The sequence below is a fragment of the Gossypium hirsutum genome, chromosome A01 (genome assembly GCF_007990345.1).
Source record: "Gossypium hirsutum isolate 1008001.06 chromosome A01, Gossypium_hirsutum_v2.1, whole genome shotgun sequence".
Classification (NCBI taxonomy): Eukaryota; Viridiplantae; Streptophyta; class Magnoliopsida; order Malvales; family Malvaceae; genus Gossypium; species Gossypium hirsutum.
Genome location: NC_053424.1, coordinates 116,885,889 through 116,903,864, shown reverse-complemented (window position 1 = coordinate 116,903,864; position 17,976 = coordinate 116,885,889). Strand labels below are relative to the sequence as shown.

Sequence of the window (17,976 nt, the reverse complement as noted above, 5' to 3'; positions counted from 1 at the left end):
AGTAATGAGCATGGAACAATGATACATGAATACAATATTATACAAGTGAGTGACAATGAGATGAAAATACAAATAAACGAATTATAATACATATAATGACAATAATCACATAAAATATGTCATTTAAATCCCAATATTAACAATCGAAGAAAATGAGATAAATAAAATAATATAAAACAATTTCAAGTAAATAATGGTTTAAAATAAATAGTGTATAAGAACAATTCAAAACGAATAAAAAAAAGTCTCAAATAAATAATATATATATAAAACTTAAAGTGAATAATAATAAAATGGTTTTAAATAAACAATATATAAAATTTTTTAAAATAAATGACATATAAAATAATTTGAACTACATAATATATATAAAAATTTAAAATATATAATATGTAAAAGCTTAAAATAAATAGTATATATATAAAAACGTAAAATAAATAATTTATAAAATAATTTAAGATAATATGCAATAAAACTGTTTAAAGTAACTAGTTTTTAAAAAATATATATATACATAACTTCAAATAATATACAATAAAACAATTTGAAATGAATCCTATAAATCAATTTTAAATAAATGATACATAAAATAGTTTAAGAGAACTAATATGTAAAAAAAATCTAAAATAAATAATGTATAAAACTGTTTAAAATAAAGTATATGTTTTAAAAAAATAAATAAGCAAAATATATAAAACAATTTGATATTAGAAGGTTAAGGATTGAATTAAAAATGAAATAAAATTAAAGAGACGAATTTAAAAAAAAAGAAAGTAAATAGGGCCCAAATGGAACGCGCGCAAAGAAAGAGGGACTGATTGGGAGAATATCCCAACCCTTATATGCACTGTTTCAGCGTGGACCCAAATGGAATCGAAAATAACTTATGCAGCCAGATTTATAAAAATAAATAAAGTAAAAGAAAGGGCGAAATTGTAGCGTACACAAAGGCGGAGGGACCTCTCGCACAAATATCCTAATAATTGGAAACACGCGGATCCTGGCGCCTATGCGGGCCGGGTGGTAGGATTGCGTCGTGAAACGACGCCGTTTCAATGCCAACATTCAGGGCTTAAAATGTCACCGTTTCAAACATCTATATATACACTAAACTTTGCCCTAAAACCTTCATTCGGCCGATTATTTCCTTAAAAAAGGTTTCAAAAATCCTTTTTTCTCTAAATACTCTCAACCGCCCCTCTCTCTTTAGCCGATCTGTGGGCTACAGTGGTGCCAAATGCACCTCCATCCTCCGTCGAAGCTTTAGCCGGATTCCCATGGATCTGTTTGCCCTTGGATGGAGAAGCAACCACCGATTAGATCGGCGCCAATCGGCAGGTAAGAGATCTTTCCTTTTTGTTTTGTATATTAGTATAATAGATAAAAAATAAGTAAGAAATAAAAGAGGAAAATAAAAGAGAAAAACAGTGAATGGACCACATTTTAGTAATTTTTACTTTTGTTTCAATTAATGTTTCGAATTCAAAAATCTCCATAGAAAATTACAATCGGGTCTCGGGCCTTTTATAACCAAGAATACAAGTCACTATTTTTCTATTGTTTAATCATTGTTCATGCTGCTCTATTTTGCTGTTTCTCTGCTACTGTTTCCTTTTCTGCTTTTGTTTCTTTGCTACCTTTTTTGTTCTGTTTCTGTTTCTTCTTTTCTTGCAGGCAAAGTCAACGAGGCAGGAGCTGCTATTTTGGTGCAAACAGTGCCAGAGGTGGTGGTTTTCGAGGGACGAGCGTGCTGACCCAGCATGTGGAGGCAACAGGGTACAAGGAAACCCTAGGGTTAGGGTTTGGGTTAATTTTTGGGCCACTGGGCCTTCAATTTGTTTTTTTTGGGTTGTAATTTTAATTGGTTTTATTTGCTTTTATTTTTCTCTGATTTGGGCTTGTTGGGCCCGGGCAAATTTGGCCCGTTACACCACTTTTGATAGGGTTGGTATTTTCTTATATGTTTTGCATCCTACCCCATTTCTTATTATAATATGATAATATTAACTTTGATTTTGGTCCAATTTATATATTTATATATAAATTTTAATTTGATACAATTACATATATAAAACTTAAATTGTTGTTCTCATATATATATATATATATATATGAAACTTTGATATTAATTCAGTTACGGAGTTTAAATAATTGAATAAATATATTTATTGTCACATCAGATTAATATAATAATTTATGTATGCAATATATGAACGTGGAAAGCACTACTCTTACATCTACTCCACTTCCACCAGCATGAAAAATGGCGAGAAAGATCACAACTGTCTTCATCCTAAATATCCTTCCAAGGATGAAATGGTTAGGCCTTTGGAAGATTTTTGAATACCATAGAGAGGTGGTGGATGTCTTCATACTTTAAAAAATGAATAAGAACGGGAAGAGATTTGGCTTTGTCAAATTTTCGTGTGAGATAGATGCGTACAAAGCAGTTAACCGTTTGCATGGGTTCAAGTTATACGGACATTCTCTGAGGGTAAATATTGCTAGATACAATGTTGGAGATAGATATTGGAAGAAGGTGGATCAAAGGAAGAAAAAGGCCTCACACTACAATCAAAGCTTTAAAGAGGCAAAATGTATAGGGACTAGTGTGAAGTCATGACCTGAAGGAGGAGGACTGAGACTTGAATAGTCTCATTCGACCAAAGAAGGTGAGATCCTTAATGAGATCAAGGGTTCTATTAAAAATTAGAACTTACATTGGTTGGAGCGGTGTTTGGTTGGATAGTGCTTGGAGTACAAGCCAATTTAGGATATTGCAAACTTCATGAATAATCTAAATTCAGGTAAAGTAGTAGTCAAAAGAATATATGGTACAATGGTAGTTATTAGCTGTGAATAAGAGTTATCTATTGCAAAATTCCTGGATATGATGGATGGAAATACTAGCAAAATTCATGTTATGGGATTCCTCTACACACTTAGAGCTTTATGACAGCATCGACCAACACCATGGTCAAGTTTTAGTTGTTGATTCAGACACTAGAAGTTTTAATTCTTTTTGCAGGGGTAAAATTCAAGTGCTCACTGATAGAAAAGACCGAGTCTCAGATATCATAAGCTTAAGATGTGGTATGGAGGTCTAAGAGGTTGTGATCTTAGAAGCCAACCTATTATCCTAGTGAATAAATGTGGGTACACTAGGAAAAACATGGATTTGATTGAAGATGAAGGGTCGAAAATTTTGACGATGTAGGAAGAAAAAGGAGTTGACGTGGACTTAGCCAACGGAAAAAAAGATTAAGGTTGGCTTGGGAACAACCAAAAAGGGTGATGGGGAGATACAGAAAGTGTTGTCAGGAACAACTAACTTGTTGGAGGTTGATTTGATTCCCGAGGATGCTATTAATGAATGGTCTCTCAACATAGTAGTAAGGATGAAGGTGAAGATAGGGCGGTCAATGCAAATATGTTAGAAGATGATCTCAGAGGTTTGGGTAGCAAAGTTAAATGTGATGTTTTGAAACTGGAGAGTTAAAAGTCAATATGTGTATGGTATAAGAATCGAAACTAGAAAAGGTGTCGACGGATTTCATCGGGTCGTTTTGTTATTGATAAACCATAAAAGTAACATGTTTTAATCTCATACTTGGCATGTTTTTGGATGATTTATCATGTAAATTAGTGAATTTGATGCTCCTAATCCTTTAAATTTATGTTTCTATACTTATGTGAGCATAGAGTAGTGAAAGGAGAGAAAAACGAGCCAAAATCGGACAAAAAGAGCTATTTTTAGGAACAACATGGCCTGGGCATTTTCACACCAGCTTGGCACACATCCGTGTGAGACACACAGGCTGGCCACACTCCCATGTGCCAGCCCGTGTCGATTTTGAACCCTATTTCTCTTATACAGAGAAGAACCCAAAATATAAAGTTTTTGAGCATTCTAAAGTTTATAAATACATACTAGAAGAGGACAAAGGGGGGACGCAGAGTAGAACGAAGAAATTATTCGAAGGACGCCGTCGGAATCAACTCAGAAGCAAATCTCTTTCAAGATTGAAGATCTCTATTCAAATTTCCTTCGAAGTTTTATTGGGTTTCTTATGTCTTGTTGTTATTCTAATTTTGAGATGCTTCCTTCCCAGATTATGAACTAAATTCCCTAGATACCTAGGGAAAATGAAACCTATGATGGATCTTATTATTTGATTTTCTGAATTACATGATAAATACTTTATTCTTGTTCTCAATTATGTATGCTTATTTCTTGCTTTAATATTTTTAGAATATTAATTCAAGTGTGATGTTCTTATTTCAGAGGAGCAAAAGTCCCTGTTTAAGAGTAGATCTGGCATAATTGAGTGGAGTTGCCTGCAATCCTAGAAATAGGAAGATATAAATCTACCGGATTAGAGTCAAATCTAATAGGGGAATCCATAGATCGAGTTAATACGACAATATGTGTTTTAATTAGAAAGAGATTTCAATTAATCAACCTAGAGTTAGTTGTTCTTACTCTCGAAAGGGATATTAACATAATTTAGGGATTTTTATAAATCAAGGCACAAGTGAATAAATCGTTTAATTTAGATTCAGAATAATAAGTGAAGTCTAGGTGGATTCTTTCTTGGGTATTGTCCATCTCATTGGTTTTCTTCAAGTATTTTCCCAATTCGTTTTCTGTTGTGTTCTTAGTAATTAGTTTAGTTAATTTTAGATTAATAATAATTTCGTTAGTTTATCGGCTAGATAATAAGAAGATAATAATTACTAGTACTTTTAGTGTTTGTGGATACAATATTCCTAACTCACCATAGCTATACTATTATTCGACAGGTGCGCTTGCCTTTATCGTAATTTTAGTTAATTTAGTGACTCACCAGATATAATGATAATTTTAGTTTTGTTGTTGTCGAGTCTGAAGGTAAATTAAGTGGTTTATTCATTATTTGGAATGTCGATTGTTTCACATTGGATGCCTAACGCTTATCAAATAGAGCAATTCTTCTCAAAAGCATTAGGGTAAAAAAAGGTTTTGATTGTGTTATAGTTAATGTTTATGCCCCTTGCGAGACGGAAGGTCCAATAAATCTATAGGAGAATCACATTACCTGGAAAGACGAGCTTGGTGGAGTATGGTCTGAAGGGGGAGATTTCAATGCCACTCGGTGTAGGGAAGAATGTAGTGGAGGTACTGGATATTCAATGAGCATACTAGCTTTTAACCATTTTATTGAGATGTGGTAATTGGTCAATTTACTGATATATATAATAATAGAATATAATATTTTTTGGGTTCACATTAGAATGAGTGACTTCTATGTTATAAGCAACGCTTTGAGGATGGCTTTTTCATTCGATTTAGGCTCCGTTTGTTTCACTGAAAATGACTTTCGAAAAATAATTTCTGGAAAATGATTTACTTTTCTAGAAAAGCTAATATTTTTCAGTGTTTGGATGAATCTGTGTAAAATATTTTCTGTTGGTTAGTAGATTTCTTAAAAATATTTCATAAAAGTTGTTTTTAATGAAACAAACATACATTTGAGATTTTCTTTTTTTTTATTGTTTAATTGAATTTATTTGTATCTATTATTTCATATTTTACATTGTTTTTACATATATTAAAAATATTATGTTAAATTCAGGTTTATTACAATGTCAATTTTTAATTACATGACTATCAAATGAATATTTTTATTTAAAAATATGACATCAACAAAATTGACAAAAAAAAATTAACAATGTTAACAATTGGACTTGATTTTTAAATTTGAAAAGTAAAGGGAATAAATTCTTGAAAATAAAAGTACAAAAACTAAATTGCAAATCTGTGAAGTGTACATAGATTTATGATATATTTTAACTTTAATACTACAAAACATTTATTATTAATATATGTATAATTGTAATAAATATTTATTATTAAAATATTAATATTGAATATTTTCAATAATATGTGAATAATATTATTTAAAATTATTATTTTTAAAATTTATTATTAAAATAAAATTGAAATATTAAATAACTTATTAAATAATAAATTATATTTATTATATTAGTAATTTATTATGTGACTAAAAATAAATAAATAAATATGTATGTTTAATAATATTGAAAAATATAATATTTTAATAATTTTAAATATTTTAAATATAAAAATAAAATTTATTATCAATATAATAATATTAAGCTTGATTTAACTTCATTTTATATAAAAATAAAATTATTTACAGATGAGCTCTTTTCCGGAAAATGATTTACGCTTTTCAAATGGGTAAGTCATTTTACAGAAAAAAAGCTTATTTTACGTTGACCTGTAAGTCATTTTCTGTTGACCAAGTTATTTTTTGTGAAAAAAACACAAGAAAATACAGAAAATATTTTCTGTAAAACCTTTTACATGTAAACAAACGGACTCTTAATTTGAAAATTGATGGTGCCTTTCAAAGTTAAATGCTTTCTATGGTTATTGTCATTCCAGTGTATTTCAATAAAGTAATTTCTTTTAAATATCTATTTTTTTAATATTTTACTATATCTCTATAATATATTTGTCAATTTCTTAACTTGTTTGTGGAGTCTAAAAACTCTACTAATAGTGTATCTCAATTTTATAACATTTAAACATGGAATTAAATTTTCTTTATTTAGTACTTAAAACAAAGAATTGAACTACAACTCAATTAATAAGTAACACAAACTCAATCAAACTTTTGAATAATAAATATCATATAAGTAAAATTTTATGTTGATGCCCTAGTTTATTTTGCATCCTACAAAATATGCTCACGTCAATTTCTAGCATCCATCATTAGATTTGTTTCAGTAGCGACGTAAAAATTTTAGCTTAGTTTGGTCGCTAATTGTGGCGATTTATTGAATTTTTTTTTGAAATTTGACGTTTGATTTTTGAAATAAATAGGGAGTCGCCACCGATCCTTTTTCCTAGGTGTGATCGGACACCTATTAGATCTTTTATTAAAACAAATAAAAGGCTGAGTTTAGGTCTACGTTAAAATCCAGAGAAAATTTAGGGTTCGGGAGTCGGTTACGCACGAGGAAGGTATTAGCACCCTCGCGACGCCCAAAATTGGTATCTTATTAAGCACATGTTGTCTTGATTTTCAAAAATACGAATTCAATTTGACATTTAAGTGTGATCCGATTGAAGGAAATGAGAAGTTGCAAGTTTTTTTGTTTTTTAGAAGGACGTCCCGTTTTTAACACGAGCCGATTAATTTCACCCAACATAGCGATGAAATCAATGACTTAATGTTAAAATCGGTACATTGCCTTATTCTTAAAATTAAAATGTAAAAAGTTTTTAAAATGATAGTAAAAAAAAATCCAAGAATATTATTGTCAAAAAATGCGAATAATGATGTGAATTAAAATATAAAATATTAAAATATCAAAATATTATAATAATAATAATTAATATTGACAAATAAAAAATAAAATAGAAATAAAAAATGTACATAATATATATATTAGAAATAATAATGATGTTTAAAAATCAATACTATTAATAATACTACATCAATATGTACATATATAAAAAAATAAATACGTGATAATATTAAAAATATGTACATAATATAGTGTTAAAAATACATACATAATATAGTTAAGATATATACATAAGATAACATGTAAAAAAAATATATATATATATAAATAATATAATATTAAAGATATATACATAAAATAGTATAAAATATATATACGTAATATAGAATTTAAAATATACCTAATATATTAAAAGAATATATATAATATAATATTAAGAAATATAATAATAATAAAAAAAGAGAGAGACGGAGAGGGTGGGTGATTTTCGGCCACAAGGTCGGCCATCGTCCGGTCGCCGGACCACCGCCGGCGCCACCGTACACGGCAGCCGGACCTCAAAAAAACTTTTTCGGTAAAAATGGGTAAGCTTCCTCCTTTTATTTTTTTTTACTTTTGTATAAAAGAAACAAAATAAGATTGAAAGGAAAACAATAAGTAAACAAAGAACTTAAAATGAGAATAGACAAAGAAACCTCTTTTGCTTTGATCTTTGATTAATCTCCCAAAAAAACTAGCTTCTCCAAAAACTAGCCTTTACAATAACTCTTCTCCTTGATCACTTTAAAAAGAAACCTCTCCAAAAATCCTTTACAATAACTTTCTCTCCCAAAAACTCTCGAAAAAAATCTCCCCATATACAAAATATGAGAAGGCTTATATGGCCATTTACAAAATATTTTTTTATTGTTTATATCTTCATTTGTAGGTACAAGTGGTGGTGGAGCAAGTGTGGTTAGTGGAGTAGGTAATGGAGCAAGTGTGGCTAGTGGATTTGGTGGTGGAAGAGGTGTGGCTAGTGGAGTTGGTGGTGGAAAAGGATTGGCTAGTGGAGTTGGTGGTGGAAAAGGTGTGGCTAGTGGAGTTGGTGGTGAAAAAAGCTAAGATTTAGTTGAGAAAAGTTTAAGTTGTGGGCTAGGGTTTTTTTTATTTTGATTTGGGCTTAGGGTTTGGGCCATTGGGGTTTTGATGTAAATTGGGCTTTTGGTAGTTAATATTTTGAGTTTTGGGTTTAATTTTGGTGAGTTAAGTAAGGCTAAATTGAGTTTTGATGTAAATGGGCTAAAATTGGCCTACAGTTTCGATTCAATTTTTATTTGGCTTGAATTTAAATTTAAGTCTAAACAAACAAACATAAAATTAAGAGGTAAATAATTCTAATATATAAAAAATGGGAATCCACTGTAAACTAATAAATTCTTAGTGCTCTCTACCTACAAACCTTAACCAAATACCAAAACCAACAACAAAATTAAAAAACTAATGTTGTTTAAACACAACAATAGGGCTCTTAACACTATGCCCTTTATTACTATTCCATTCAAGTGTAGCCGATACAGCCTCAGTCCCATTCATCATTGACTCACCACCCTTCACCAAAACCCTAAAAGTTTTCTTTTGATTAATCCCATTGAATTTCAACGTTTTAGGGATCACAACAACAGATAGTTCCTTTGGAGATGCCACTTTAACATTGTATTCCAAATCCCCTTCTTCAACATTGGTCTCAATTCTATGAAACACAGCTGAGATATTAGGGTTTGTACCATTGAGATATATATGCATGGAAGGATAGTTAAGACCATCAATGCCTCGTCCAGGTTTAAAACTGGAGCAGTGGTATTCTTTCTTGCCACCAATGAGTAAAGTGATGGTTCTGGTATCGTACCCTTGTTTGCAAAGGAAGCTAATGTATAAATCCTCGTTGATGTCATAGATGAGACCAGGGTTTACTGCTTTTGTTGGATTTATTTGGTCTGACCCTGAGCTTAGTTCACCACAGCTGTCTCTGATTTTCATGGGGTTTGCTAATGCAAGGAAATGATCAAATTATTACGGTATATATTCTTATACTATAGCATGGAGTGTATTTTGATATTTATATATTCAAAATTAGGTCTTTATATATTTAAAAAAAATCTAAATGGTCCCTTTTATAGCGTGGAGTTAGATTACATTTTATTCTCTCTACTCAAAAAATATGCAAATTAGTCTCTATACGTTAGATTAAAGAACAAATTGATCTTTCTATTAAAATTTCATTCATTTGTTATGTTAAAAATTGGTGGGTTGATATAGTAACTAGACATGTGACATGTCATATTTACCTTATGCTGACGTATAATGGCTAGTTTTTAACAGTAAAAATAGATAAAATTTTTAACAGGATGACTTATTTGTTCTTTAATCTTACATATAGGGCCTTTGTAGTACTTTTACCCTTTTATAGCAGATGAAAAATATTGTTAATTTTATGAGATGAAATTAATTTAATAACGTGACATTAATTTAAGAAACGACATAATTTTTAACTGACTTGATATGTTCACCCAACCTGTTGTAACTTAAAAACCTCAAACTGTTGCATTTAACTTGTGTCTAAATATGAAATTGGGTTGGATTAGATGCAACAATTCAAGCTGTTTAAGTTATAATAGTATTATAAAAATCTAATGTACCAGGATTAATTTATCTATTTTTTGAATAAAGAAAGTAAAATACAATCTAATAACTAATATAGATGAGTAGATGATATTTTCTCTTTACTTGAATTGAAGAAGTAAGAAAGATAGGTGCAATAATTGGAGAACAAAAATCCAATCTATATTTTACAATTAAAAAAGATGAAAGGAAACACTAACCACCCATAATTTTGTACAAGATAAAGATCGATCTAATATGTATATGTCGTAACGAGTGACAAATAATTATATGTGTACATATAAACACCTTTTCCTTAACCACATATTGGCCATTAAATCGTACATCACATTGCAAATTGTTTAATTGGTTCACCTTACCATGATGTTTATGGTTGAGGTTGGATGTTTCGTACTAAGACAGGAAGTCCGTCGCTGAAAGTTGCGGTCAATCCCGGCAAGAACCGTGGATGTTGATCCGGTGATGGTGGTGTCAGTAATTCGATTTGAAATCTCCTAATGAGTGAAAGCGTCACCATTTTCATCTCTAAAAGAGTCATCTCTTTCCCTAAACAAACCCTGAATCCGGCTTGGAAAATGGGGTACTTGAAAGGGTTTTGAGGGAAGAAAATGCCGTCGTGTTTCAACCATCTTTCTGGCTTGAATTCCAAGCAATCTTCACCCCATATCTCTTCAATACGTCCCATGGCGTATGGATGATATGTAACCCTAGTTCCTTTCTTCAGAATCGAGCCATCAGGTAAAACATCGTCGTTTTGACAAAATTTGGAATCGAATTGAATCGGAAGATAGAGTCTCATGCTTTCATACACTGTTGCTTGTAAATAATTAAGTTCCTTCATTTGATCAAAGCTTGTCAACTCCTTGTTTTCACCAATGATACGATCAGCTTCTTGTTTAATAGCCGACACAACATTTGAATGCTTAGACAATAACCAAAACAAGCTTGTTAAACCCGAAGCTACAGTATCACGACCAGCTAATAAAAAGCTTATAATAATGTCTCTCAAATAAGTTTCATCGTTAATAATAGACATAAAACGAGAAAGAAGATCATTACTATTCAAAAACCCAGTTTAACGCCTTTGGCTAATCACTTCTTTAGCTAAAAGATTAATCCTTTCAATAGCCCTTTTTAATTCCTTTTCACTGCCTAAATTCAACGCTCTTTTGATCTTCCATACAAGTGGTGAAACATTCATGGCTCTTTCAGCTGATAATTTCGAAGCTAAATCAAAAGCCATAGCCAATTTCGACATGGGTAAAGAAAGCTCAAGACAACTAGGATCAATCCCAAAAGAAAACCAACAAATAACATCAAATGAAAACCTTTTAAACACATCCTGTAAGTCCAAAACTTGGTCTTGTTTTGATAATAATGGAACAAGCCTTGTTTTGATCTCACAATTGATGATATCAAACACATAACAACATATTGAAGTTTTCCCAAGCTCCATTGATGCCATATTCTTTTGAAACTTCCACGAATCACCATCAACATTGAATATACCACGACCAAGGAAATCACCCAAGATGATAGAAAAAGGTTTCCCTTTTGGGAAATTATGGAACTTGGTTTTAAGCATGTATTCAATATTTTCAGGGTTTGCTGTGATTGTGTTACGAAGGACATGGATATGGATGGTTTTTGAAGGAGAGTTTTTTAACAAGTGAGTGTACCAATCGCAAAGGTTTTTGAATTGTTTTGACCAACTTAAAGTGAGATAAGCACTGCAAATCTCACAGTTGCACCATAGTTTTGGCTTGATCAATAAAGAAAACAAGAGATATAAAAGAAATATTAGGATCAAGAAGAACAAAGAAGCTTGAAGCTCCATTAGAGAAGGATAAAAGAGATTGTGAATTGAATTGAAGGTCGTACCAATCAGACAGTGGAAAATTTATGTTGTTATAAAGGAGCTATTCAAAGTGTACTAATAGTTTTTTTTTAGTGGAATTAAAAAGAAATATTTATAAAATAATGGAAAAAATATACCCTACCTTTTATGCTAAAACAACAAAAGTTAGTTACTAAGGGGGTATCTGACAATGCCACAGTACTTGTATTCGCTTATGTAAATTCGAGGACAATCAAACCACGTGATTTTATTCTTATTAAAATATCAACCATCCACTTTGTGGGTGGAGGAAAAAAATAATCAATGTTTTTGAGAAGACTTACTATGGATTTTCAACATAGATTTGATTTTTAAATACTTTTATTTTTGATAAATTCCTTAAGTTTATCGGTGTTAAAGATAAATATTGTTTGTTAAGTTTGTTGTAAGTCAGCAGTCAATGGATTAATGCTGTTATTATTGTTGGCAGTAAAAGTATTCTTTGTTGTATAAATACCTTTACTTGAATATTTTCTGAAATGAAAAAAAGTTGAATGGAAATAAAACTTCAAGCATTTTGTTTGTCTTTGTTACTTTGTTTAACATGGTATCAGGTCTCTTTCTTTACGGATTTTTAAGGACATGTGGAGCATTCATGGTTCATCCCACTGCATCAACAATGGTTTCTAATTCAGTTTTTGATAGCCACTTCTTCTCCACCAAGAAGATTAATATTCTTCTTGATGACTCCAATTATTTGCTATGGCGTCAATAGATACTTCTTGCAATCAAAACTTACAAGCTGTAACATTTTCTTGATCCTCAAACTGTTGTTCCTCCATCGATGATCTCTGATGAAAATGGTGTGCTTCAAGAAAATCCTACTTTTGTCCTGTACGAGCAATAGGACAATGCACTTGCATATTGACTTCTTTCTTTTATTAGCCAAAGTGTGTTACCTCAACTTATTGGCAAGGATTCTAGTGCACAGATATGGAATACTCTTGCTACTATATATGGTAGTAAAACCATGTCTAGGTTAATGTTCTATAGATGTGCTCTCTAATCTCAGCGTAAGGGAGATTTGTCAATGAAGGATTTCATGATTAAGGTTAAAGGCTACTATGATAGTCTTGCTAGTTGTGGTAAGGTTATTAGTGAACATGCGCATGTTACTGCCATTCTAAATGGTTTCTCTCTTAAGTATGAATCAGTTATAACTGTCATAATAGCAAGTCAACTACCTTCCAGTGTTCAGACTATTACTATTATGTTTCTTAATGTTGAAGCACGAATGCAATCTACTGTAGTTGGGATTCCTAGTTCAGCAATCATGATTACTCATCAACAGATTGCTTCAGTGGTAGACAACAATTCAATTCCTACTTATCGTCCTACTTCGAGTTCCTCACGTGGCTAGAGATGTGGTCGCATGCCTCGCTCTCACATTTAGTGCCAACTTTGTGGAAAAATAAGGCATCTTGTTGATTGTTGCTATCATAGGTTTGATACCACTTACAAGAGTATTGGTTCTCAGCCTCCACAAGCAAATGTGTGTATGTTTGGTAATGGATCATCAATGTCATCATGGGTGCCTTCATTTAGTTTACCAATGTCTTCTCCCGCAATGGTTACATATGGAAATTGGGTTTTCTCACCTTCTCCACTTCTATAAATGCATGGTTCAACCTGTTTTGTGCAACACAGCAGCCTTGAAGTGCTTCAACAACTACTCCTATTTTGAGTCCTAATCCTCAAGTTTATGTTGCTACGCCTAACACTGTTAGAGATAATGCTTAGTATCTAGACTCTGATGCCACACATAATCTCACTCACTCTACTTCAACAATGGAATTAAGTACTCCATACAATGGCCCAGGTAAAGTGTATATGGGTAATGGATCTACCTTACCTGTTCTTCATACTGGTCAGACATCTTAACTTACTTGTTCTCGTCCATTGTATATGAGGTCTCTCTTGTTTGTGCCTGGTATTACTAAAAATCTTATGTTTGTGTCTAAATTTGCAAAGGACAACTAGGTAGTGTTTGAGTTTTTTCCTACTAGATGTTAAGTGCGTGATTTGCAAACTCGAGTTCTTCTTTAAGGATCAATTCATGATGGTCTCTACAAATTACATCTAAACACTGTTGTCAAATCTATTGTACCTGCTACTTCAACATAGTGTCTTGCTATTGTAAAATCCATTCCTTTAGTTGTATGACATGCTAGACTAAGGCATCAATGTTTAGATACACTTAAGAAAGCTTTGACTCACTGTAATGCACCTGTGAGTGATAATAAAAATTTGGTTGATTGTGTTGCTTGTTATCTGGGCAAAGAAAATAAATTACCTTTTTTTTGCTTCTACGTTCGAATATACTGCTCATCTTCAGATGGTGGCTGTAGATGTTTGGAAGCCAACTCTAGTATGTTCAAATGGTTTCTCTTATTATGTGGTGTTTCCAGATGCTTATACTAGATACACATGACTTTATTTTTTGAAGAAAAAGTCAGATGTTGCTACAGTCTTTCCTCAATTTCACCAACAAGTTGAAAGAATACTTAGGGTCAAATTAAAAGTGCTTTAGACAGATGGAGGGGGTGAGTTTCAAGCATTGAAAATGTGGCATTATTTTTTGAAGAAAAAGATAGATGTTGTTACAGTTTTTCCTCAATTTCACCAAGAAGTTGAAAATATACTTGGGGTCAAATTAAAAGTGCTTTAGACGGATGGAGGGGGTGAGTTTCAACCGTTGAAATGGTATCTATCATAAAGAGGTATCTCTTACAGGCTCACGTGTCCTTACACCTCTAAGCAAAATGGTAATGTTGAGCAAAAACACAGATAAGCTGTGGAATCTAGTCTCTTTATGTTGGCTCATGCGTGCATGCCTTTGACTTATTGGTATAAAGCTTTCAGTAGTGCAATCTAATAAATAAGTTACCCTCTTTATCACTAGGCAATATCTCTCCTTATGAAAAACTTTTTTGTGTTATACCTGATTATTTGCCACTTAGAATACTTGGTTGCTTATGTTTCCCTAAGCTTAGACCTTATAATACTAACAACCTTCAATTTTGATCAGCTCTATGTACATTCTTAGGCAATTTTGATCAGCTCTATGTACATTTTTAGGCTATTCTCCTCAACACAAAGGTTATAGGTGTCGAGATCTTTTAGGTAGGGTGTTTGTATCTCGTTATGTCATGTTTCATGAAAGTGTTTTTCCATTTAAAAGTATTATACATACATTTAAGTTGTCCAGTAGTCCCTCAACTGTACCATCTAGTTCAAAATTAGTTATATTTTCATCTACCTTAGTTTCAAATCACGGGTCACCTCGTTAGTCTACAAATTTATCTCTGTCATCTAATACACCAATGAATTAGCTTCTCTTAGTGTGTCAAAATTTTCACCTTCTAATAATATGGTAGTTATTTCCTATTCACCAAATGAGTGTCCAACTCTAGGTCAGCCATCTCATGCCACTAATTTTCATCTTATGATTACTCGTAGCAAAGTAGACACCTTTAAACCAAAAGCATATGTTACTAGGGTAACTAGTTCATTTGATATGTTGCCTACCGATAGTTTTTCTGCTACTGTACCTATTGATATTCATGAAGTAATGAGCTCATCTTACTAGCAAGAAGCGGTGAACAGTGAGTTACACGCTCTTCTTAAAAATGATACTTGGAGCCTTTGTCTTCTCCCATATTCCAGGAGATCAATTGGTTGTAAGTGGTTGTTCAGAGTGAAGAAGAAGCTTGATGGATCTGTGGACAGGTATAAAGTAAGGCTAGTAGCTAAAGGGTTCTTTCAAAATGTTGGTTTTGATTTTTGTGATACCTTTAGCCTAGTGGTTTGAGGTGTAACAATACAGACTATTCTGGCAATTGTTGTTATTCATGGATAGGTGTTAAGGTAAGTTGATGTGAATAATGCTTTCCTTAATGACACATTGACTGAGGAAATTTATATGGATCAACCACTAGGTTTTGAGATGCACGGAGCAAATGGAGAACAACTTCTGTGTAAATTGAACAAGACACTGTATGGTTTAAAACAGGCCCTTCAAGCTTGGTTTCATACATTAAGGCAACATTTGGTAGAGCAACTTGGTTTTCAAGCGTCTAAAGCTGATCTATCATTGTTTTTTCAAGTAAATGATGCCTCCACAATTTTTCTAATGGTATATGTAGATGATATAATTGTGACAGATAGCTCATGTGAAGAAGTCAGCCAGATCATCAAGCAGCTTCACAACAAGTTCTCTCTCAAAGACATGAGCGAGCGTCATTTTTTTTCTGGGTATAAAAGTTCACCACACCTCCTCTGATGATTTGTTTTGTAACGACCCATATTTCACGGGCATCGGAAAAGTGAATTTAGGGCCTCTGTCTTAGGAAAACGAGTCTGTAAATATTTATTAAAAATATTTACGAAGTTAGTTATGGGTTGAATTAGATTTTAATTAGGTGAATTTATTTTTAATTAGAAGTAATTAGTAGAAAGGACTAAATTGAATAGAGCGTAAAAGATTAATTATAAAATAGAGAAAGGATAAATGAATAAATTAGTAATTAAACTAAATTAGTGACATGTGCAAGATAGAGAATAAATACATCTGTTTTTAAATTATTAGTAAAAATGTATGTTATATATATTTACTTATTTATTAAGTAAAATATATTTACTTATTATTATTATTATTATTATTATTATATTTTATCTATTAAATGAGATAATGACAAATGTATGGTGTGGAATAATACATGTGTACATGTGTGTATAAAGACACATGTATTATTTTTATTTGTTATTATATATATTATAATTAAATATTAGTTAAGTAAATAAAATGAAATAAAGAATAATAAAATAAAGAAACAAAAGAAAAAGAATAGAAAGTTAGAGAGAAGTCACGAAAATTGGGGAAAGAAAGAAGAAAAGAAAAGAAAAAGGAGAAATTAGGGTTTGAAAGCTTTGAAATTAAAGTAAGTCAATTAAGTCCCTTTCTTTGTGATTTTGATGTTTTTGGAGTCTTAGAGTAAAGTACTCTTGATTTTATGTGGAAATGTTGAAATTTGATAGAATTTTGAGTAGGGTTTATGTTGAATAAATGATGAAATTAGGGATCAAATTGATAGAATTGTTGATTAAAATTAATTAAAGGACTATTTTGTGAACTAGCCTATAAGTTTTGAATTTTAGGGGTTAAATTGGAAGAAATTCAAAATTATGGAAAAATGATGAAAATTTGATGGTTATATTGAAGTTTTGATGGAAATTGAATAAGAAAATGATGTGAATTGTAAAAAGGGAGAAGATGAAAATGGTTAGGACAAATTTGGAATTTAGGTAAAAGTTACATGAAAAGTTATTATTTTATATAAAATATATGTGTAATTAATTAATTGTACTTATGCTAATTTTCGTAGCAAAAAAGGAAACCGAGATGTCGAATACGAAGGGAAAGGAAAAAGTGATCGAGGAATAGCTCGAGAAAAATATCGGTTTGTATTATCATAATTCAAGTTATTTCTTATTAAATGTTTAATTTTAATATGTGTATGGAATTTGAATGAGAGGTAAGTAGTGATATTTGAATTGGATTTGATTGATGAATGTATATATGTGTGAAATTGAATTGTATAATGATTTATGGTGAATTTGAAATTGTGATTGAATTGTTATTGCGATGGATTTGAATTCGAATGATTACTGTCGAAACCATCTTTCAAATTTAAAAAAAAACGGGGAATCGACTTTTTGAAAAATGAAAATGTGGAGTCGCCACCAATCTTTTTGTTTAGGTGTGATTGGATCACCAAGAAGTTTGGTCATTTTAATAAGACATTTTGGCTTACTAAAACAACGATTTTGGTCTACGAAATTTGAGAAAACGGGTTCGGGAGTCGGTTACGTATGAGGAAGGATTAGCACCTTCATTGCGCCCAAAATTGGTACCAAATCGATTAAATACTGTCCTTATGTCTAAGATTTAAAAATGTTTTTGAAATGTGGTTCCTTTTAATAACATTTGAATAACCCGAGTTGGTCATCAAAATTCTCTTGTTTAAGAGGAATATAGCATCACATCCAGCATGATAGGACATGATCCTTTATGCCCTTGAAAACATAATAAATTTCGA

General features: G+C 31.5%; 2 protein-coding genes and 1 long non-coding RNA gene across 3 annotated transcripts; 1 reads left to right on the top strand and 2 right to left on the bottom strand.

The window, feature by feature from the left end:
* The first annotated feature begins 882 nt into the window (after positions 1-882).
* Positions 883-2,013, top strand: LOC107925527 (uncharacterized). The gene is made up of 2 exons (XR_001692020.2): positions 883-1,338; positions 1,675-2,013. It is a non-coding gene; the product is annotated as an uncharacterized lncRNA (long non-coding RNA).
* Positions 2,014-10,195: 8,182 nt separating this feature from the next.
* LOC107925601 (cytochrome P450 94C1-like) lies at positions 10,196-11,903 on the bottom strand. The gene has a single exon (XM_041114755.1). It carries the CDS (start codon positions 11,816-11,818, stop codon positions 11,057-11,059), a length of 762 nt encoding a protein of 253 aa, XP_040970689.1. The 5' UTR covers positions 11,819-11,903; the 3' UTR covers positions 10,196-11,056.
* LOC121218654 (cytochrome P450) lies at positions 10,349-11,017 on the bottom strand. The gene has a single exon (XM_041096223.1). It carries the CDS (start codon positions 11,015-11,017, stop codon positions 10,349-10,351), a length of 669 nt encoding a protein of 222 aa, XP_040952157.1.
* Positions 11,904-17,976: the final 6,073 nt, after the last annotated feature.